Below are 22,703 nucleotides of genomic sequence, written 5' to 3'. Positions count from 1 at the left end.
TCCAAGTTCTAATAAGCATTCACATCGATCTATTCACATTTGATGAGGAATCATTGTTTTCTTGTTAAACCCCAACAATCATCTCCTCTACCTAAAAACACAGGTGAGAACTGAGATCATCCCCAAGGGGTTTTCTCCATTCTTAGGGCACACTAGAGTTGTCACACTTCATCTCCAACTAGTTTTTGTAATCAGTTTTTTTAATTGCCCCTTGTCTTATTTCCAAAAGTTATTTAACACAAGAGTAAAAAAATGATTTTCAAAATTTTAAAAATTATTTAATATAATATTTATGTGAAATGATATGATTTATACTCATTGGCGAAAAAAATATACTATGTTAAAGGGCTAAAAAGGTAAAATTACTTCTTATTTCACCATTTTGATTACACTGTGTACTCTTTCGAGTACAAAGAAAGATACAAAAAGAGTGGAACCACCTGCATGCCTAGAGAATAAGAGAGATTACATGTCTGGTAAGAATATAGTCCAAAATTAAGAAAGCACACATGAGAGAGGACGTTTGGACGATGATGGAGTTCCCATGTGGGGATGTGCCAGTGGAATAATAAGAAAGAGAATTCCCAAGCCACTTTAGACCCACAAAGATTATAGATATTTATCTATCATCAAAAGAAGAGAATAGAATCATGAGAATTAATAATACTGTAGTAGCTAGAATTTTGGTTGATGAATGAGTTATACCAACCAAACTGAAGGAGCACCACAAAGAAATGCTCCACAAGCTCATCACGGTTCCCTTGAATTAAGAATCGACATCTTCTACTTTCGTCTGCCCTTATTTCTGTGTGCGTCTTACACATAACGAGGCGTGTAAAGATCGCTTTACCTCCGCTCGGGCAAGGTGCTTGGGCAGGGATAAGACGGTCTTTGCACACCCCGTTATGTATAGAGTGCACACGGAAGTAGCGGATCCGGACTCTTGAATTAATGAATAATCTCTCTCTCTCTCTCTCTCTCTCTCACATTTGTATCAACAACTACTTAAGGTTAATTCATAGTAGAAATATAAAGAAGAAGAATAAGAGAGGATCTCTAAAAGGTTTAAAGCTAGCAAGGAATGTTTGAAATGGTGATGTTAAACACAAGCAATCATTGTGTCTAAAGAACCAAAGGCCAGCTTTCATAGCCAAATGAGAGAGTTGAGTGACTATACTAAAAAAGAGCTTGCAAAGAAACATAAGCATAAGAGATATGTCTCTGACTAACTAGTCCCTTTACTTCCAACCCCTTCAAGTAGATTCTCTCTCTCTCTCTCTCTTTCTCTGGTTTGGAATGGTGTGAGAACTAGAAGATTATAGAAGAGGGTTCATGCTTAGAACATCTTCCCTTAGGCCGTCATGAGTCCATGGCAGCATGGACCCATCCCTACCCCACTAATATAACTTATTACATCATGGTCATGTGGATCATAATTATGTTTAAATTGCTCATGGTAAGCAGACAAATGTGATTTCGATCTCCCACATTGCTTGCTTGTGGGGAGGATACATGATCATGGTAGATCATCTCTCTCTCTCTCACTGACGCACAGAGGTAGGGGTGTCAATCAATCGGTTCGGTCCAGGTTCGGATCGGTTTCGATCAGTCTTAACGGTTCGGGCTAAATTTTGACACCCTTACACAGTGGCAAGAGATGTGAAAAGAAGTTAAAATCTTGGGTTTCGATTGCAATTTGATCTCCCAAACTTGTTTATTTAATGCGAGGGAAGGGGCTGGAGTGATGGGCTTGAATTGAATAGCCACAAGCTGTGGAAAGTGTCTCCACCCACCCACTCGTCCACCAAACCCACATGTTTTGGCTTGCAATCTTTGCTTCAGTCATAAGGGTCTGTGGAGTTGCTAATGCTGTATGTTACATTGGTGACATCAAAGATTGGACCATTTCCATGCTGATCCAAACCAGATTTTGTCTTACATATACTCACCCAGTTTCTCTTCACCGTTACAATTTGACCCTCTAATTGGATTGGGGAAGGGTATTTTCGATCTCGTATAGTATGAAGTGGGAGTTAATGATGACATTTACTATTCCAGGAGTCCAATTGTAGCGTTAAATACTTACAAATAAGGAATTAAATTAAACCAACGGACCAAATTTCTCTTCATCAGAACGCTTTTCCTGATTTAAATCGAGCAAGTTTTATATGAAGAAGATTTTTTCTCAGCATGTTCTATTCGATATTGATAGCAGGAGAAGTAGAACCAAGTCAAGATGATACGAATCAATCCCTTCTCGCGCCAAAGATCTTTATCACTTCCGAAGACCAGGCTCGAGCTTGGGCTTGTAGGCAAGACAGAATAAGACCAGGCTCGATATTGGGCTTGGGCTTTAGACACTTGAGCCCACGTAGTAGAAAACCATGGGCCATGAAGCTATTTCCACAAGCCAATGCATTGTAAACTGGGATCAAGTCTTAGAGAGTCAGATTCACATGCCCTTTCTTGGGAGTGTTCTCACAAGCCAACCATGGGCTGAGATTGGGCCTGGAAAACCTGAGTTTGGGTTAGAACTCTTTTTGGACTTGGGCTGAAAAAAGAAAAGCCAACATCATGTGGTTTGCGCTCCGATATGTGGCTTGAATGACCTGAAACCAGCCCAAGATAGCCCAGAGAAATTCCATCCTATCCGAACCAATTCAGGATTATCCCAATTGGTATCGGCCGAGACCGATTCCAATCCAATTTCTGGTACCTTAAACCATGGTTGAGACTTGAGATGGAATGATGGATACCTTTTAGTTTTCTCTAATAGGGTTGTTGTTTATGGGTCTTGAAGTGGAAAGATGGTCTATGTCAGGAGAAGCATATGAGAGAAGAGAGAGAAGGGAATGGAAGTGACTGGGGCCAAGGACCCTATATTCTCTATGCACTGGTCTTTTAAAAGCCAGCTTATAGGACACAAGGAGGCAGATCAATCAAATGTATCAGTTTGAAATCGTTTTGGCTTATAGGCTAGAGGCCAAAACGATTCCAATCCAAGAATTATCATTCGTTCCGCTCCATTGCCTCCAATAAACTAGTTTTTGGAAAATCAAAGCAGAAGCTCGATAAATTTAGCTAAATATGCCTTTGTCTCAATTTTATTGGAATGGATGTCATTTTGGTGCCAAAAACAATTTTGCTAATCATATTAATGATTTCACATGCGCCTTCACAAACTAGGGGGGATTTAAAAAATGGGCAAGGGTTTACAAAGCCTATGGTTAACTCAGCCCAAGCCCAGCCCATCCCTACGTCGGGCTGGGATATCTTGGCCCAGACCTAATCCTATTGAGCTCAGCCCAACCTAGCCCAGCCCTAATTGACCCTAATTGGGCCGGTCTTGATTGATCCTAGCAGCCCCTGTGTGCTGTGTATGATATATAAGTACTATTCAAGTAAGAGATCTCTGCTTGGTCACATGGTCTCTATACCAGGTTCTGGGCCAGTAGAAAAATGCACCTCAGTATCCACCCATGGGGAAGGGCATCATTTCATGGTGGTCTATGAGAGGGCATAGGGAGTGCAACCAAACATGAATCTTTTTTCCTTATTATTATATAATATATATGTATTATGTGAGGAGGTTGGGCAAACCACTAGCTTTCCTAAAGCTAGCGGTTTAATCAATGTGGGGTTGGGATGGGAGGGACGGGACATTTCCATGGATCAAGGAGAGAGGCAAATAACGTTGTGCCTAGCCTTTACCCATGTATCATATTATAAAAGAAAATCTTATAGTCTTATCAAAAAAAGAAAATCTTATAGTAGCTAAAGTTGGTGAAAAAGAAGTTGTAATCATTTTTTTTTATTTATTTATTGGGATTATACACCTCTTTCAATGGGTATAATCCTATCTTTTCATATACATTTATAGAAATAGAACTAGGCTAATTCACTCCCACCCCCCCCCCCCCTCAAAAAAAAGAAAAAAGAACTGGGCCTGATTGGGCTGAAAACTCTCAACCCTAGCTCAACCTAGCCTAATTAGACCATATTGGGTTCAGGGCAGGTCTGGGTCTGTCAAGCCAAACTCACACCCCTAGAGGTTCTAAGGGTGAAACACAGCTGGGTTGGGCTGGGATTTTTAAAACCCTAGCCCAACCATAAGTCCTTTTAGCTCAACCCAAGCCCAACCTGGCCCTAGGTTAGGCTAAAATATCTTAGCCCAAACCCAACCCTGTTGAGCTCAACCCAGCCTAGTCCGACCCTGATTGACCCTAATCGGGCCGGGTTGGCCCTAATTGACCTTGATTTTTGCTATGGCCTGATTGGCCCTGATTGGCCTTGATTGGCCCTGATTGACTAGTCTCATGTGAGTGGGTATTGGTTTATTTCATACTCAATTGACTATTAGACTTTTGTTTAGGTTAAAAAAACTTAATCCAATCTAAACATTTTAAAGATCTTTATTTAATAGATAATTAGTTTTTTTTTATTTTTTTTTTTTGTAAACCAATAGATAATTAGATACTAAACAAAAATTGCAAAATGTAATCAATAAATTGTAAAACATAACTTAACATCAGATCGAGCCGGGCTGGGCTTAGCCTGAGGCCTCAACCCTGACCCCGGGCCTGAAAATTTCAACTATAATCCGTAAGACCTCTGGCCTCAGGATTGAAAAATCAAGCACAGGCCCTATTCCGGCTCAGAGTGGGCCAGGTGGGCTCGGGCGACAGGGCCAAACTTTCACAAGAGGTACACTTTTCCCTTTAAAAAATAGATGAAATTCAACTAAAATTAATTGGGTTGTCGTGTCGCGTGACAGTTTTTCGCGGAACTTTTTTGTTGTTTTTTCAAGTAGAAGCCCGTCATGCGTGTTCGCGGAATCGCGGATCAACAGAGTCGGGTTAAGATCCTGCCCGTGTAGTGTTCGCCCATATTTCGTTAGGTGATACTAACCATTCAGGTTTCAGACTTTTACCGTGAGTGTAGGAAACCTTCTCCAAACGGGCTTTGTGATTTGTGACTTTTAAAACAAGTTTTCTTTTGGGTATTTAAGAAGGCATTGCATTTCTTCTCAGTCTTTACTGAACAAAGCAGTCGATAGATCGAAATTCGTTGCTCAAGTTTATCGCAGTTGCTCATAAAACAATGGCGGATTCGAGTTCATCCGCTGCAGATCATGGCCAGCCTTCTTCTTCGTCTGACCCGTACGTATACAATCTTCTGTTCTAACCACAATCTTTCACATCTTCCTTGAAAAAAAATTAGCAGACCTGTTGTTTTTGTTTCATAATCTATTGCAGTTGCGAAATTTGATACTGGTTTCAGTTTTAGCTTGATTTGAATCTAACCTAGATGTTGAGGATTTTAATGTTTATCCGTTGCAATCGTCAGGACTTCTTTTTGATTAACGGTTATAGGGTTAGGGTTTTGATTTAGACTGCCCCGAAATTGCTTGTTATCCTCTCCCCTCATCCCATTCATTCTCGGCCAACGAAATTATGTTCCTAAATTGGAAACTGAAACCCTAATTTAGCTTTTGCGGTATCATGTCTCGTTTATCTCATTATGACAGGGTATTTTGTATTTGTGATGGTCGATAGGGTCAGATTTTGATTATGTGTATACTAGTAATTTCCTGCATCAGTTCTTCAGCCTTTGGATGTTTCGATAGCAGTGGTGTAGTTTTAAAGTTTAAGAGGTAAAGTTAACCATAAGCATGTGCGTACAGTGGTTGAACTTGAGGACCACCATACGAACCTGTAACCTACAAGGAATGTTGCGTATCATATTTTCCTGATTGTGAACAACTTAGGCGCCTAATTTCCTCCATTAGTTCTTCAGCCTTTGGATGTTTCGATAGCAGTGGTGTAGTTTTAAAGTTTAAGAGGTAAAGTTTACCATAAGCATGTGCGTACAGTGGTTGAACTTGAGCACCATCATATGAACCTGTAACCTACAAGGAATGTTGCGTATCATATTTTCCTGATTGTGAACAACTTAGGCGCCTATCTCGTACCCGTGTTGTTTTGTTGGTAATCTTCTTGGAAATACAGCTTAAGGAGGAAAGAGAGAACTAACAGTTATAGCTTTGATGGTATTTTTGCGTTTCAAGTGATAAGTAAACTGAGATGGACATAATCAAAATTTGGCATTTGCAACTGCCTAAGTGGCAATACCAGAATTCAGTGATGAAACTGCTTCTTGAAAATTGTGGAAACCTATTACGATCATTTGATGATGGTATGGTATGTTTGCAGAATAGAAGAGAGCACTAAGCCAAGTGCTTGGTCTGTGTCCTAACATGTATTGCTCGAGTTTATGCATGGGAAGGAAGTGTTGAACCCTCATAAAGTCATTCTTTGACAGATTTTTATTTGGGGAATTAAGGTTTCTATCCATTAATAATCAAAAGAACAAGCTAAATATTTTGTCTTGTAATGTGAAAGGGGAAAACATAATCTACCCTTATACCATTGTTGCACTGCATCTTACTGTAATCATATATCTGTAATTCTTCAACCTAGAAATCATTAGTTAAGAATGTAAGTCATTAAGGGCGTCTTTGGTATAGTTTTTATTTTTTAGTTTTGCCTTAAAAAACGCTTTTGGTTACGTTTGGTACTGTTTATGGAGCCTGTTTCTATTTAAAAAAGATTGAAAAAAATCAAAAACTAAAAATAGATCGAAAGCCATTTAAGGTTTTTGGCCAAAAATCACTTTTGACCATTTATACGGGGACTTTAATGAGCACGTGCTCGTAGGTCCCAATTTGCAAGATCGGTTTCTCTTCTTGGTTTAGGAAAGAAAAAAGTCTCTGGTCTGAGGTTGTCGCACACACATACACTTATTTGCTGCAACCGTGGGTTGTAAAGAAAGGATCTACTTTAGCCCTGAACAAGGTATATGAGTGAAACTTGACAACTAGATTTGCCATGGAGGTGGTTTTCCTTTACTGAGGATGAATGATTGTCAATAAAAATGAGATCTTGGGTGGAAATGAACGGTTCTAAATCAATTTTGATTGGCAGAAACCTTTCGGATCTGGATCTTAGGGGATTAAATCGCATATGGATGGGTGATCTAAACCCAAAATCGCAAAATGAAATAAGGAAAATCCAATGAGATTGATACCCAACAACTCAGTTCTGAGTTTATGCTTTGGGAAGGAAGATGGGTAAAGTTGGCATCTCTCCACCCACCCACTTCAAAAAACTATTATGCATATGGGTATGCCAAACATATTTCTTTGTCTACAATCTATTATGTGTAGTGGTTATCAAACGATTTTTATGTTTTGACCAAAAATGGTTTTCACAAATGATATTTGTTAAATAGGCAAAAATTAAAAATAAAAAGCATAAAAGAGAGCCTAGGTATGATGAGGTTTGATGTGAAGGTTCTTTCTCCTTTGGGAGTGGTTTTGCAAATAAGGGTAGGTGGAAAACACGTTCCATGCATATTCAGCTTGAAATCTCAAACGAATCTTACAGGTGAAGCTAGAATAGTTAGTCATACTAACATGAGTTGTAAGCTGTAACCGAGCCAGAATGTGATCCATCAACTTGTCTTTTCTATTATTAGAAATTGGATGCACTAATAGATTTATGCATGTTGAAAGTATCTTTTTTTTTTTTTTGGGGGGGAGGGGGTTGGGGTTGTTTATATTCACTTGTTTTTCTCAAGGGCTGATTTTGTGTTTACTTCTATGTTGTTTTACAAATTTTTCCTGTGAGAATAATTTGATTTGGTTACTTTAAACAGGAAAGGTAATAAAAGGGACTTTTCTACTGCAATATTGGAACGCAAAAAGTCTCCAAACCGCCTTGTTGTTGATGAAGCTATAAATGATGACAATTCTGTTGTTTCCATGAATCCTGCCACAATGGAAAAGCTCCAGTTTTTCCGTGGAGACACAGTTTTAATCAAGGTGATTCCTCCTTTTCCTGGTTTTGATATACAATGTTGGGGTTGCTTCCATGAAATTCCTTGACATATGAATTGTGCAGGGGAAGAAGCGAAAGGACACAGTCTGCATAGTTCTTGGTGAAGATCAATGCGAAGAACCAAAAATCAGAATGAATAAAGTTGTACGTGCTAATCTTAGGGTACGTCTCGGGGATGTTGTCTCTGTCCATCAATGTCCAGATGTGAAGTATGGGAAACGTGTCCACATCCTTCCTATTGATGATACAATCGAGGGTGTGACAGGGAACCTGTTTGATGTGTATTTGAAGCGTGAGTGCTTTTACAATGCTTTCTTTTATTTTGATATCCTTTATCCCCTTGTTTTGCTTTTATTTATTTATTTATACAAGAGCCAGAGTACTTGACTTTTTTTTTTCAACAGCATATTTCTTGGAATCGTACCGACCTTTGAGGAAAGGTGATCTTTTTCTTGTAAGGGGGGGCATGCGAAGTGTTGAATTCAAAGTTATTGAGACAGATCCTGGTGAATATTGTGTCGTTGCACCAGACACAGAGATCTTCTGTGAGGGAGACCCTATCAAACGCGAGGATGAGGAGCGCTTAAATGAGGTTGGCTATGATGATGTTGGTGGTGTCAGGAAGCAAATGGCTCAGATACGTGAGCTGGTAGAGCTTCCTTTGAGACACCCCCAACTGTTCAAGTCCATTGGTGTAAAACCTCCAAAAGGCATCTTGCTTTATGGGCCACCAGGTTCGGGGAAAACCCTTATTGCAAGGGCTGTTGCCAATGAGACTGGTGCATTCTTCTTCTTGATAAATGGACCTGAGATAATGTCGAAGTTGGCTGGTGAAAGTGAAAGCAATTTAAGAAAGGCTTTTGAAGAAGCTGAGAAGAATGCTCCTTCCATCATTTTCATTGATGAGATAGATTCTATTGCCCCAAAGAGAGAAAAGACACATGGTGAAGTGGAAAGACGTATAGTGTCCCAACTTCTTACTTTAATGGATGGTCTTAAGTCCCGAGCACATGTGATTGTGATGGGAGCCACCAATAGGCCCAATAGCATTGACCCTGCTCTTAGGAGATTTGGTAGATTCGATCGAGAAATAGATATTGGTGTGCCTGATGAGGTGGGGAGGCTGGAAGTTCTTCGTATACATACAAAGAATATGAAACTTGCAGAAGATGTGAGACCTCGACACTGATCTATTTCCTTCATTTCAAGGAATACTGTCTATATGAAAAAAATAAACATGTTCCTTTGAATCTGTTTTGCAGGTTGATCTGGAAAAAGTATCAAAAAATACACACGGTTATGTTGGTGCTGATCTTGCTGCTCTTTGCACTGAGGCTGCTCTTCAGTGCATTAGGGAGAAAATGGATGTTATTGACTTAGAAGATGAGACAATTGATGCAGAAGTTTTAAATTCAATGTCTGTAACAAACGAGCATTTCCAAACTGCCCTGGGATCTTCCAATCCATCAGCCTTGCGTGAAACGGTTAGTTATTAACTGAAATTGTTTCGTAAATTCAATGATATATTGTTGCACTATTTGAGTTTTTTGATCGTTGTATATAGTTACCTGATCATGTGAGAATAAATTTTGTTGACAGGTTGTTGAGGTGCCCAATGTCTCATGGGAAGATATTGGTGGGTTGGACAATGTGAAAAGAGAGCTTCAGGAGGTGTGGCTTTTATCTGTCTTTAGCGTCCCCCTTTCCTCTTACTCTTTTAGCTATAAATACGTTTTTTTTAACTTGCAAGTTTTTGGTATCCAGTGATGGAGTAAGTTTTTACAGAATTACTTGAGATTTATTTAAGTTATTCTATGGGATTGCATATTCTGCCATGCTCGTAGTTTTATGTGTTTGTTTATTTATTTCTTTGTGTGTATTATTTTTCCTGAACTATGTTATGCTGTGGACGACCTCGTCACATGGTAATTCGTCACCATTGCAGACTGTCCAATACCCAGTGGAGCATCCGGAGAAGTTCGAAAAGTTTGGCATGTCTCCATCCAAAGGTGTCCTCTTCTATGGTCCACCTGGGTGTGGTAAAACCCTACTCGCTAAAGCAATTGCAAATGAGTGTCAAGCAAATTTTATTAGTGTCAAAGGACCTGAATTACTGACAATGTGGTTTGGGGAAAGTGAGGCGAATGTTCGAGAGATATTTGACAAGGCACGGGGGTCAGCTCCATGTGTACTATTCTTTGATGAACTTGATTCTATTGCCACTCAGGTACCATCCTGTTATACTAGTTAGTTTTCAAGTCACTAACTGTACACCATAACACGCATGCACATGAGCACCAAATGGTTCAATGGAAAGATGAAACAGAAAAGTTTTTCTAATTATCAGTTTGTTTCCATATTTGTTCAGCGTGGGAGTTCAGTAGGAGATGCTGGGGGTGCTGCAGACAGGGTTTTGAACCAACTCTTGACAGAGATGGATGGAATGACTGCGAAGAAGACAGTTTTCATAATTGGGGCGACGAACAGGCCAGATATTATTGATCCTGCGTTGCTCAGGCCTGGCCGTCTGGACCAGTTGATATATATTCCACTACCAGATGAAGCCTCTCGTCTCCAAATCTTCAAATCATGCTTGCGCAAATCACCTGTCGCTCGGGATGTTGACCTTACAGCTCTTGCACGGTACACTCATGGTTTCAGTGGTGCAGATATCACTGAGATCTGTCAGCGTGCTTGCAAATATGCTATCAGGGAGAACATTGAGAAGGCAAGAAAAGTTTCCTCGACCTTATTTCTGTTGTATGGAGTCCCTGCATACACCTTAAGTCCTCCCATTTCATTTCTTAAGAATTCTTGGAGTATTGTCACTAGTTATATATATTTTTTCAGATAGACTTTGCCTGTAGTATTGGGCGGTTTTCAGTGTAACCATCTTCCACTGGCAGTTAATAAGAACTGAAGATTCTGCTCTGTGAGACAAGCTAACAGATGGAAGTATACAACTCTGTCTCCTTATGTCATATGACACGTTCTCGGGTTTATGACACAATCTTAGGGTTCGCCATATGACATAATACAGTTTCGATGTACTCCTTTTCCTTTGTGGAATATAATTCTATCTTGACCAACATGTGATTGTGTCCTATATGGGGACTAATAGCTCCACATGCATAAGATCATGCACCGTTCAGGTCCAACTTTACAGTGGGCTTGTGATGCAGGGTGTATCCCGATCCCAGCTGTACGGAACCTTGCATGTTTGTGTAAGGTTGCATTTTTTTCCGTGCCAAATTTTGGTTCAATATACGTATATTTATATTTGTCTTTGTTGTTGTATCCCTTTTCTGCTGCAGGATATTGAGAGGGAGAAGAAGAGGAATGAAAACCCAGAAGCAATGGAAGAGGATGATGTGGATGATGTTCCTGAGATTAAGGCAGCACATTTTGAAGAGTCCATGAAATTTGCTCGCAGAAGTGTTAGTGATGCTGATATCAGGAAGTATCAGCTATTCGCTCAGACTCTCCAGCAATCTAGAGGCTTTGGATCAGAGTTTCGGTTCCCGGATCGCCCTGAGAATGCCACTGGAACCGGGGCTTCAGATCCATTCTCTTCTGCTGCAGCTGGTGGGGAAGATGACGACTTATATGGTTAAACCAATTTAAGTTGCATTTACTGCTATCATCATCTGAGACTGACATATAAATTTCCTTCTCATTAGCAAGAACCATCCCCTTATGCCGTCTTTGAATCTATTTTTCCCCCTCAACTCTTGATGCACTCTTTTATGCTTGAGCTTTAATTGTATAACAGTCCAACTTAAAATTCTCTCTCTATTTCCGAAATGAATGCACTATTCAAGTTTAGATGTGGGTGATTTGTATGGAAGCATGTTTTCTTTATCTGGTTTTAAGGATTGTGCAGTAGGCCCTGTGTGGTTAGAAGAGAAATAAGATTTTAAGTTTTACAGAGCCTGGATTCTACGGTTCTTATAAGTTCATGATTTCCCTGTCAGTTTTAACAGGCTTCTTGCAAGTTCTGGAATTGGCTGAGAGCCAATAATCTTGAAATGATCAATGCTGTTTCTATGATTTCTGCCGGGAAGAGGAGTTTGATCCTTGACTCGTCGAGCTCAAAGGAGCTTTGGACTGTAAAATTGTGTTTGGTGGGAATCAGAGTCTGCGTAGTCCTTACCTCCTGCCATAATTTCTTTGTGCTTCTACATGTATATAATACATTCACACACACTGCTTAGGAAAACTGAATAAAGAGCTGATTTGGTATGATTTCAATTTCAATTTTGAATTGATTTCATGAAATAGTCAACAAATAGATTTTTGGTCAAAAAATTGAAACAATTTTGGTTGCTTCAATCTGAAATATTTCAAGAATAAGAAATCTATTTGGTAGTTTAATTTTTGAGAATTAAATGAGGTGGGTGAAGAGATATACCCTCACCTATCCCTTCCTCTTTTACAAAATACAGAGATTCGTGCATATGTAAGGAAGGTTGTCCAACACTTCCGTCCATCTGTTATTCACTGTTCTCTGAAACTTCCTCTGTTATGTATGATTACATTCACATTTTACTCACTTATTACCCACCATAAAATCTATCGCAAATGCCTTAATCCTTGTGGGTTCTGCCTTCTAATTAACTTCATATCTAATAGACCCAACTGGATTACTTCCATATCTCTCTCTCTTGGCTTCTGATTTTCTTGTGCAGGCAACATCATCTACGTTCTGCTTATCCTTTCTCCTATGTAAGTTCTCTTCTAACTCCCTCTTGCTCCTTTCAAAAGGAAAACAATTTGGGTAAAACATCGGTTCCCCGCAAGTTAAGATTAACCTGCAAACTCCAAAATTTCACCACCATGAACCCACCTTCTCACTCCAATGAAGAGTAATTTACCAAATAACTTAGTCATCTCAGCAGGCTACGATTTGGGTACAAAACATACAGGTCACCAGAATCCAGACCAAGAGATCAATAAGACCAGACCCAAATTTCTGTTGCTTGTCAAATCCATTCCTTGATTTTGGGGTCTTTTTCTTTAATTTTGTTTCTTCCTTGCCCCATATCTGCAAGTTGCGGTGGCAGCAAGAGCTTCTGGCCTGCGCACAGTGGGCCAGTGGCCCTTGCCACGGGAGAAGATGGAGCTCGAATAGCCATTGTTTTAGCTTCTTCTCCAATCAGAAATTCAACGATCTCGACTTTTTTCATTGGCCAAACCAGGAATCTGTAGAAATGCTTGTTGCTGAAATCTGGAATAAAGAGCTTTGTGCCCTAGATGGCAATATCTTCTATGAAGACTGGATCTTAACGCCACAAGAGCTTTCGAACAGCCATTTGCCCCCTGGTTCTTCGCCCAGATCGCGCCATAGCTTCTTGTTTTTTGGGTGTTGAGAGGTTCAAAACATGTTGAACCACAAAGACGGAGAAAAAAGAATAGGATATTACTGTTTTGCCCATCAAAGGAACAGTTGTGTACCACGTGCTCATTAAATATCAGCGCATCACGCGAAATAAGGTGAATATAATTTCAATTTCGAAATTGAAAAGACTTCTCATCTATTTCAGAATTTTTCATTCTTGTGATTTCTATTTCACTGCAATAAGCTGCAAAAATCAAACCAAACAATTTTTGAAACCGAATTTACCCTATGAAATTGAAATAGAAATCATACCAAAACAGACCTAAGATCTGGATCGACTAGGAATCATTCAGCCAAAATATGCCTTCAACCCAAGATATCCTGTATTGCTGGAATAGGGATTGTCCTCGACAGATTCTGATTCGATCCTGATTCGTAAAACACTCTTCTCACCGCTGGATTATGCTTAAAACGTCTTTTCTGTACTCTGGGGAGCTGGGTTGAGATCAGTGGTCGAAAATCAGAAATAGATCTGACTTCAATCCGACCCTGATTCTCAAAACATATCTCACCACTGGACAATGCTTATTGGTGAACATCTTTTCTGTACTCTCGGGAGCGAGCATCAATGGAGATCAGGGGTTGAAAAGGAAATGGATAAGATTTCAATCTGGATTTGAATTGTGCTGAATCTGTTAATTAATCAGCTAGAATCAGAAGTATTCTGCCTAAACCTTATAATCTGTACATTGATTGGTTGATGTGCAAGGTTTTAATAATAGGTGCAGTGCCGATTTTGCTTCAATTTGAATCAGAATTGGTTTGAATTGGTTTGAAAAAGCTCTAGATTCGACATATTTGAGGAATATTTCAATGATCCTGTTGTTTATATCTAGAAATCTGTTGTATCGAATTGTCAAAAAACAGGATTAGTGATTGTAGATTTTGATCTGAATCGGGTGATTTCTGATCTGATTCGCTGATTCTTGATACCCTACTGAAGCGGTGATCCTGATTTTTCAATCCATGAAAGAGATCCTCTCTCTCATGGATAAGCCATCTAAAGATTCCAAGTCTGGTTAAATTAATGGTGCTCTTCACGAAGTCAGTATAATAACTTATTCTTAAACCAACAATTGCCTAGCTCAATTGGTGAGCCTTGGTGCACTTCATGCCCATGCTCACCAGGAGGTCTTGAGTTCAGTCTCCTGGCTGGTGGTACCTTATCCCCTTCCCAGGTCACTTCCCTCCCCCCCCCTATAGATAAATATATGTATAATAAGATCTCAATCCTAAAAAAAAACCTTATTCCCAAAGACTTTGTTTGATTGCAAGGGGAATTAAAAGAAAAAGAAGTAAAATTTTCATACTTCAAAAGGGAATTTTTTTAATCAATACCCCATGTGACACCATGTGACAATATATCTAACTCCAAATCATTCCATATTTGATTATTAAATTTTACTTTACTTTGCATCTATTTTCTTTTTGGATTAAAATGTAAAATAAATATTACATGTAAAATATATCTTTACTAGATATGATAAGAAATTTAAGTAGTTTATACAATCATATGGAGTAATGATTATAAAAATTTCTTTTTAAAATTTAAAAATTTTTCCTCCCTTTCTTTTAATTCCCCTGACAACCAAACGGACCAAAAGGGATGCAAATCGGAACGCATCTACTTTCAAGTGTGCCGTGGACTATGAGAATGGAATCTGAGGACAGTTTATCATCGCTTTGATCATCCCTTTCAATCCAATAGTATAGAAACACGTCCTCCTTCGCACGTGCCTACTCTCTCTCTCTCTTTCTTCTTAAAGTCTAAATTGCTTGCATGTGACATTCTCCTATTTTTATATAGAGCGAGAGAGAGAGAGAGAGAGAGAGAAACAATAGTGGACTTTACAGATCAGACGTGGGGCCATACTGCCCACAAATATGTATATGAACTGAATAGTCATGTGAGGGTGGGAGGGAGGTGAGCCTATCTCTGCATGTGCGTCACGTGACGGCAAACAAAGGGTCCACCTCAACCCCCAAAACGAATCCATTCCTTCTCCCATCCTCACTCCGCTTCCACTTCGCCCAAATTATAACTGACTATATATATATATATATATATATATATATATATATATATATAAACCTGAAAAAGGAAGATTCTCTTACTTCTTCTTCGTTCCGTCCTTCCTTCCTTCCTTCCTTAGTGTTTGGTAAACCATCCCTTTCAAATCTCTCACTCTAACTCGTGATTAATTTTCTTCCAAACTAATTTTCTTCAAAACTATTGTAACAGTGTTAGATCTCCCTATCTGCCACGTGGCTGATCTGAAACATTAAAGGATTTTTTCATGACAGCATGGAAGCTTCACCTCATCTTCATTTTAACCAAACAAATAAGTGGCAGAGAGAGAGAGAGAGAGAGAGAGAGAGAGAGAGAGGAAGGCAAGGCAATCATTAGGCACGGTTCACCAAAATCACAAACCGCACATCCTCCGCCTCAGGATTCTCGCTCTCACCTTTTTTGTTTTTTTTTGTGTTTAGGATAAACTCGCTCTCACCTTTCACATCTACAATTTTCCATATGCAATATATGCAATAGGGAGGGAGATTTTATTGTCCGGATGTGTGGCTTCTGTAAGAGTATGAGGTCAATGAGAACGCATAGACACCAATATGAGTGAAAATTTTCATTTCATGGTGGTTGAAGTGATCGTTTTATCCATTTTAATTTTTGACTTGAGTTCAAATATAGGCGCCATGTAATTTGGAAGCCTTCTTTGCAGGAGCATCAATAGAAATGAGATTTTGGCATTTTATGGGGGTGAGGTGGTCATTTTTTCCTCTCTATGTTTAGGTGCAAACACGATGTTGCTTTATAGGATTTATTTTTTGTACAAATTATATTGGGAGAAAAAGGACCTAAGAGGAGAGAAGAGAGAGATAGGCAAAGGAAGATGCTACCGAGCTTTCTATATTATATATAATCTCTCCCTCTTATATCACTTTAAATATCTACTTCACAGTCTCCTAGTTCACATCCTACATCCCCCTACCTATCAAAAAATATATATACATATATCTGCTTCACCAACAGAAACACACACATTGCATCACATCATCGTTCTTTCGCTCTCGAAATCCACATAATGTTGTAACTATGGAAAGTGACTTCACATTGAAGCACGACAACACCTCCCCCCACCCCCACCCCCTCCCCTTCCCTATACTTTATGTCCTCCATCTACCTCCACTCAATTAGGATCCCTAATGGGTAATATATATATCCAATAGTTAACATTTTTTTTTAGGTAAAAAAATAGGTAACATTAGTTATAGGGATATCATCCCTCCATGTAACTTAAAATCAGTTACCCACTATGACATTGCTAGCAAACTGTCTACCCTAATGCGTTATTTTTACATTTTATTTCATCTAAATGCAAAATAAAAGGAGAAGAACCCAATCTATCGTTTAAATTCTATAATTTCCATGTCTATCCAACTTATTGGTTGCTATGCTCAATTATAGGATCTAATAATCAACCCTATTATTGATTGGGTCTAGAGTCTCGTCTAGAGTCTAGGCCATACCTAATTGTAGAGGGTTCCACCAATTTTGGAATAGCTAAGCATACTTATCAATACTTTAAATTTTCTTTTTTATTTTGGGAAATGATCCCCACTCCAGTATTGAAACCAGTGATCAAATCGGTGAGTGCCAATTTTAATCCGAATTAGTTGGAATTTGATCAAAATCGACAATAATTGATCAGATCAATCATAATCGATTCCAATCCAAATCGACCAATCAGATTCAGATTTCTGAAACAGTGGACTCTCTCTCTCTCACACACACATTAGGCCCTTAAGTAGTAATGCCTCTCTCAGCCATTAGGCCATTATGTTGATGAACCATCCACGCAAAAGTTGAAATGCATAGTAATGCCTTTCCATTTTAATGAATGAAGACATGAAACTTTTGCTATATACTCGTTCATCAATTATCATGTTAACAGATCACCAAAACAAACTGTTAACCCTTTACAATGGTAGGAGTGAAAGAATGGTAGGAGTGAAAGAAGTAAACATACCTTACCCGGCCTACCTTACCATACCCTAATTTTAATTAATTGATAAATTAATAATTAATAAGATCCCCACTCCGGCAGTGTGGGTTTACTTTCTACATATTATTATTAGAAAAAGATCTCCACGCCGCTTTCTCGCATCCTTTCACATTATCATCTGATCAAATAATACTAGTCGTCAATGAAAACCATTTTTTACATCGTGAATGGTGAATTGTGAGAGTTTCCCCCACACTGGCGGTGTGGGTAACCTTCTTCCCTCGTTATCATTGGTTCCTTCCCCGAGAATGAGAGACAGGACCTCCAGAGGACGAGGAGTAGGCAATGGAACAATGCGAGGATCCCTGGAGCCGCAGCAGCTGCGCTGGCGATACTGATGAAGAGTACGAAGGCATCAGCTCTGGCTTGGGTTTCTGTGCTTCACTTCCAGGTGGTGGGTCCTGTCGGATCTCCTTCAACAATGCCGCCACGTCTTTCATGGTGGGCCTATCTTCTGCACGGTTGCTAGCGCAGAGCAGAGAGATTCCCAGCGCTTGCAGCATTTCTTGTATCTGAGAGTCTGGCCGACCTTGAAGCTTGGGATCGAGGATCTCCACTGGGTCCCGCTTGCTCCTCAGGTGGTCACGCACCCATTGAACCACGTGTTGCCCATCTGGAAATGTAGGGTCCACCGGCATCTTCCCCGTTATGATTTCTAACAGGACCACACCGTAGCTGTATACATCGCTCTTCTCTGTAATCTTACTCGAACAACCATACTCTGGACCACACAACCCAGTACTCATTAATGGATAATACAGAGAGAGAACAGAGGAGAAGAGAGAGAGAGAGAGAGAGAGAGAGAAACTAACCTGGAGCAATGTAGCCGTAGGAACCAGCAAACTGAGGGCTAGCAGAGAAGGAACCATTGTCGTCTTCTTCGACAAGTCTGGCAAAGCCAAAATCTGCTAAGCAAGCCTCGTATCTCTCTCCCAAGAGAATGTTATGGGCTTTCACGTCTCGATGAAGGATTGGGGGAACACAGTCATGGTGCAGGTAGGCCAAACCCTCCGCCACCCCCAACGCAATCTTGAACCGGGTCTCCCATTCCACTGATGATCCAGTGCATCCCTCGTGCAGCAACGCTCCCAACGTCCCGTTCGGCAGGTAATCGTAAAACAGCATCTTCGTCTTCCGGTTAGCTCCCCAACCCAATAGCCGTACAATGTTCCTGTGGCGTATCCTAGCTAACGTGGCAATCTCCGATGAGAATGCCGATGCGGAGAACATCTCCGACGACCGGAATTTCTTCACGGCAATCGTTAAACCCGAAGAAGTTAGATTCGCTCTGTACACCACGCCAGAACGTCCTTTCCCAATGATATTGCTAGGGGTGAGGCACTTTGCCACGTCAGCAATGGACAAGTCGAGTTTCTGGTAAAGCGTCACCTCCCATGGTGGTGCCATCGCCACGTCCTCATCTCCTTCCACATCGCAATCATGGGCCCCACCGAAGCCACTTGCTCGTCTTCTCCCCCTTAGGATGATATAGAGCGCCGCAATCAGCAGTGCACACGCGGTGCACAGTAACACTATCATCGCCACACGAGCTGCGGCTGCCGCGTGACGTGCAGCATCGCCTCGTCCGTCGGAGGCACAGTGGTTGCCGGAGAAGCACAGGGCTGGGTTACCTGATAGGTCGCTCAATGGAAGTTTAGTGAAGAAAGGTGTGTCCGGCACTCTCCCAGTGAAATTGTTGTAAGATATGTTGAGGACCACGAGATTTTGAAGTTGAGAGAAAACTTGAAGTTCGCCGGAGAGCTGGTTGTGGGAGAGATCGAGGATTCCGAGTTTATTCAATCCTGAAAACTCTGCCGGAATCTTACCGGTGAGTCTGTTACAGCTCAGATTTAAGGCAATCTCGAGTGACGGAATCTTGCCCACGCTCGGCGGTATTTCGCCGGTGAAGTCGTTCCCGCTCATGTCCAGTAACTGGAGTTTGGTGTAGGATCCAAGCTCTGCAGGGATCGGACCTGTGAATCGGTTCTTAGCTAGGACGAGCTTGGTGAGTGAACTCAGCGATCCCATGCTCGGACTCAGAAACCCTTCTATCAAGTTATCGGATATGTCAATGAATTGGAGGGAAACCAGCTCATTGAAACTTTCTGGTAGGTTACCGGTTATTGCGTTGGAATGCAAGTCGAGGAACGTCAGATTTCGGCAGCCGGAGATATTGGACGGTAGGATTCCGGTCAAACGGTTCGAGCCGAGATCCAAGAAATTCAAATTCACCAAATTCCCTATCTCCGGAGGGATTGGCCCGGTGATCTTGTTGTTGCCGGCTCTGAATCGGATCAGAGAAGCGCACCTTCCGATCTCCGGAGGGATCACACCGGAGAGATTGTTCGATAGAAGCAGCAGCTTGTTTAGATTCTGCAACTCGAAGATTCCTTTAGGGATGGGCCCTGTCAGACCGTTCTGAGACAAATCAATGGCTTCGAGATTCCGGCAGAGAGCAATTGATGCCGGCATATTTCCTTCGAGTTTATTTGCCCACAAGAACAACAAGGTCAGATTCGAAAGCCGTCCAAATTCAGAAGGAATCGTACCTGTTATTTGATTGTTGTCTAGCTCGATATGAGTCAGATTTTGACAATTACCAAGCTCCGTCGGGATCCTGCCAGAGATTTGATTTACGCTCAATTGCAGCTCTTGCAGTGAGCTCAGATCCCCAAACGTCTGTGGAATGCTCCCCGTGATGGAATTCATGGACAAGTCGATCACCAACAACTGGTTGCAGTTCCCCAGCTCTGGAGGAATGACTCCCACGAGGTTGTTCTGCCAGAGCAGTAGGTTTCTCAGATTAGGCAGATTACCCAACCGAATAGGAATGGATCCGGTGAGTTCGTTTTCATATAAGTAAATGCTCTGCAACTCGTTACATTCGCCAAGCTCCGGAGGGATTTGGCCCGAGAGTAGAGCGGTGTAGATCGCCAGAGTCTGAAGCTTCTTGAGGAGACCCAGAGTAGGAGGGAGGAACCCAGATATGCTCGTCTCTGCAAGGCCTAGCATTACCAAATCACTGCAATTCCCAATCTCCTGCGGCAGAGCACCTTGAAGATCCTTGTTTCCGCCAGCTCTTAGTACTTGGAGCTTCTTCAAGCTACCTATGGTACTGGGAATTGTACCACTGAGCTGATTGTCGTAGAGAATCAACCATGTCAACCTTGAAAGGTTTCCAATTTCGACTGGAATGGACCCCTCAAGGCGATTCGAACTGAGGAAGAGTCTCTCGAGCCTGGCCAATCTGCAAATCTCACTGGGGATTACACCGGTCAACGCATTGTCACTCAAGTCCAAGTGAATCAATTCAGTAAGACTACCTAGTTCTTTAGGTATGGAACCACTGAGGTTCGTTCCTGACAGAACCAGCTTGTTCAACGATTTCAACGAAGTTAGATTGGAAGGAACATGACCCAATAGATCCACGAACTTCAAATTCAGCTCCACTACTTCCTGTGCGTAGTTGCAGGAGATCCCAAACCAATTACAGGGACTAACATCGTTTGGGTCCCAGTCATTAAAGATCTCCAGAGACCCGTTCAAGCTCCTCTTCCACCACAGAAGTGTTTGGCCTTGTTCGTTGACTGCGAAGACAAGGAAGGGGAGGGAGGTGAAGAAGAAAAGGAAGGAGAAGAGGTTCCATCTCCATTTGTTTACAGGCATTACTGCTACACTCTTCAACCCCCGACCCCGACTGAGTGTGAGGAAGAAAGAAGGGGGAGGAAGAGAAGGATTGGAAATAATGAATGACGGCCACCACAAGGATAAAGAGAGAAAGAGGGGAGAAACCAAATCATGTCTTGGGTTTTATTTTTAAATATGGAATCCAAAGACCCAGAATCTCCGGATCCAAGAACAGCTAGGCCATGTTGTTTGTGCAGAGCGACATGGAATTTAGATGTTGTTTTTCCATTTGTTTATAGGGGAAGACGAGGTGGGGGGAGGAGGCCTTGTGGGGGAACGAGTGAGAGAGAGAGACCACAGAGAGAAAGAGACACACACAGAAAGAAAGAATAGACAGAAGTAAGTGACTTGCCTATGGGGTCTATATTACTTGGATTTTTTATCATTTATCACTTTATCTCTTTATGGAGCCTTAAAAAAATAAACAAAATAGAAAGAATAGAAAAAGGGCAAAAATATTTGTGGGCTTTCTACCAAAGCCTCAACAATTCATGACCTCATTTTTTTTTCTTTTTGGGTGAAATTCAATTTCTCTCCTTAGGACTCAGGAGGCTTTAGACTTTAGAACAATATATCGGCAACGTTTGGATTTTGGGAAGGGCCATGAAGGTTCAGATATGGGTCCTACGGCAGGATATGTAGTCCCTAGAATGAAAAATGTTGGATTGGAATATTTTGTCTCATTCTTTGGTTGAATATTGAGGGCACGCCTTGGTGCCAATGGTAAGGTTACTCTATTGTGATTACTTCGAGTCTGAAATCGTCTTTCTTGCGAAAGCAGGATAAAGCTGCTTGTCCACCTCGTTATTATGCTACTCTATGGCAAGAAGCATAGAGTAGCACAATAACCAGGTGCACAATGAACATTGGTTTTCTTGGTCTCTACTTTCTTTTTTTTTTCTTTGGTAAATTTCTTAATCTATGGTAAAGGGTATCAATTTGGGATTAGAATCGGGAACCATTCCATTAAAATCCGGTACCAAACCATCCCATTAATAAATGGGATGATAATGAAATCTGATTTTGATATCAAATAATAAATGAAACGGAATGGTTCTAGGATGGGATTTTCAATGGTATCAGTACCAAATTACCGGTTAGGTACCGAAACTACGAGTACCCTTTCAAAGGATATATTTTATATTCTTGTGTTGAAGTTTTTTTTTTTTTTTTTTTTTTTGGGTAGAATTCTTGTGTTGAATTTATATAGTAGTTTGATGTATTTTTTCTAATAGAGGTTTCTATTAATGTTTATTTTTATAAACTTGTTTTGTGATAACACTAAAACCATATATGGGTTTGTTTATTTCGTCCTCATTAATTAATTTATTTTTTTGATAGAAAATTCTCTTAAATTCTTAGACGTGGTTTTGAGAAGCTTACATTGAAAATCGGATCAATCAAATTGAAATCAAGATCGATTCTGATTCTAACCGCTCCAAAACAATCAATTCTTACTTTGTTTATAGGGTTCAAGCCGATTTTTTTTTATCTCAATTTCCGGCCAATGCAGAAATTGAAATTGGAATCAGCTGGATCCAATCCGGATCCGGATTCCGAGTTCAATAGTCCTGCCTCTCATCCAAAACAAGCAATTCGAGAGTACATTATTGAAAGGTTTAATTAAAAAAGTTATCCAGATAT

The 22,703-nt window shown here is 40.6% G+C and overlaps 2 protein-coding genes across 2 annotated transcripts; one reads left to right on the top strand and one right to left on the bottom strand.

The window, feature by feature from the left end:
• The first annotated feature begins 5,051 nt into the window (after positions 1–5,051).
• On the top strand, positions 5,052–11,729 carry LOC122654160 (cell division cycle protein 48 homolog). Its single transcript, XM_043848142.1, has 9 exons — positions 5,052–5,159; positions 7,717–7,882; positions 7,962–8,190; positions 8,303–9,069; positions 9,161–9,382; positions 9,498–9,569; positions 9,844–10,125; positions 10,267–10,626; positions 11,213–11,729. Exons 1-9 carry the CDS (start codon positions 5,101–5,103, stop codon positions 11,510–11,512), a joined length of 2,457 nt encoding a protein of 818 aa, XP_043704077.1. The 5' UTR covers positions 5,052–5,100; the 3' UTR covers positions 11,513–11,729.
• A 5,826-nt stretch (positions 11,730–17,555) lies between these two features.
• On the bottom strand, positions 17,556–21,348 carry LOC122654373 (LRR receptor-like serine/threonine-protein kinase RGI3). Its single transcript, XM_043848438.1, has 2 exons — positions 18,185–21,348; positions 17,556–18,093 (listed from the first exon to the last, which is right to left on the bottom strand). Exons 1-2 carry the CDS (start codon positions 21,036–21,038, stop codon positions 17,600–17,602), a joined length of 3,348 nt encoding a protein of 1,115 aa, XP_043704373.1. The 5' UTR covers positions 21,039–21,348; the 3' UTR covers positions 17,556–17,599.
• Between the last annotated feature and the right edge of the window lie 1,355 nt (positions 21,349–22,703).

This window comes from Telopea speciosissima, chromosome 3 (assembly GCF_018873765.1).
Source record: "Telopea speciosissima isolate NSW1024214 ecotype Mountain lineage chromosome 3, Tspe_v1, whole genome shotgun sequence".
Classification (NCBI taxonomy): domain Eukaryota; kingdom Viridiplantae; phylum Streptophyta; class Magnoliopsida; order Proteales; family Proteaceae; genus Telopea; species Telopea speciosissima.
This window is presented reverse-complemented; position numbering and strand designations above follow the sequence as displayed.

What these genes read in the sequence shown, in the direction of transcription:
- LOC122654160 (XM_043848142.1), top strand. Translation starts at nt 5,101, where the DNA reads ATGGCGGATTCGAGTTCATCCGCTGCAGATCATGGCCAGCCTTCTTCT. An exon ending in CCTTCTTCTTCGTCTGACCC is followed by an intron (nt 5,160 to 7,716) that starts GTACGTATACAA and finishes TACTTTAAACAG; the next exon opens with GAAAGGTAATAAAAGGGACT. An exon ending in CATCAGCCTTGCGTGAAACG is followed by an intron (nt 9,383 to 9,497) that starts GTTAGTTATTAA and finishes TTTTGTTGACAG; the next exon opens with GTTGTTGAGGTGCCCAATGT.
- LOC122654373 (XM_043848438.1), bottom strand. Translation starts at nt 21,038, where the DNA reads ATGCCTGTAAACAAATGGAGATGGAACCTCTTCTCCTTCCTTTTCTTC. An exon ending in CTACGGCTACATTGCTCCAG is followed by an intron (nt 18,094 to 18,184) that starts GTTAGTTTCTCT and finishes TGTGTGGTCCAG; the next exon opens with AGTATGGTTGTTCGAGTAAG.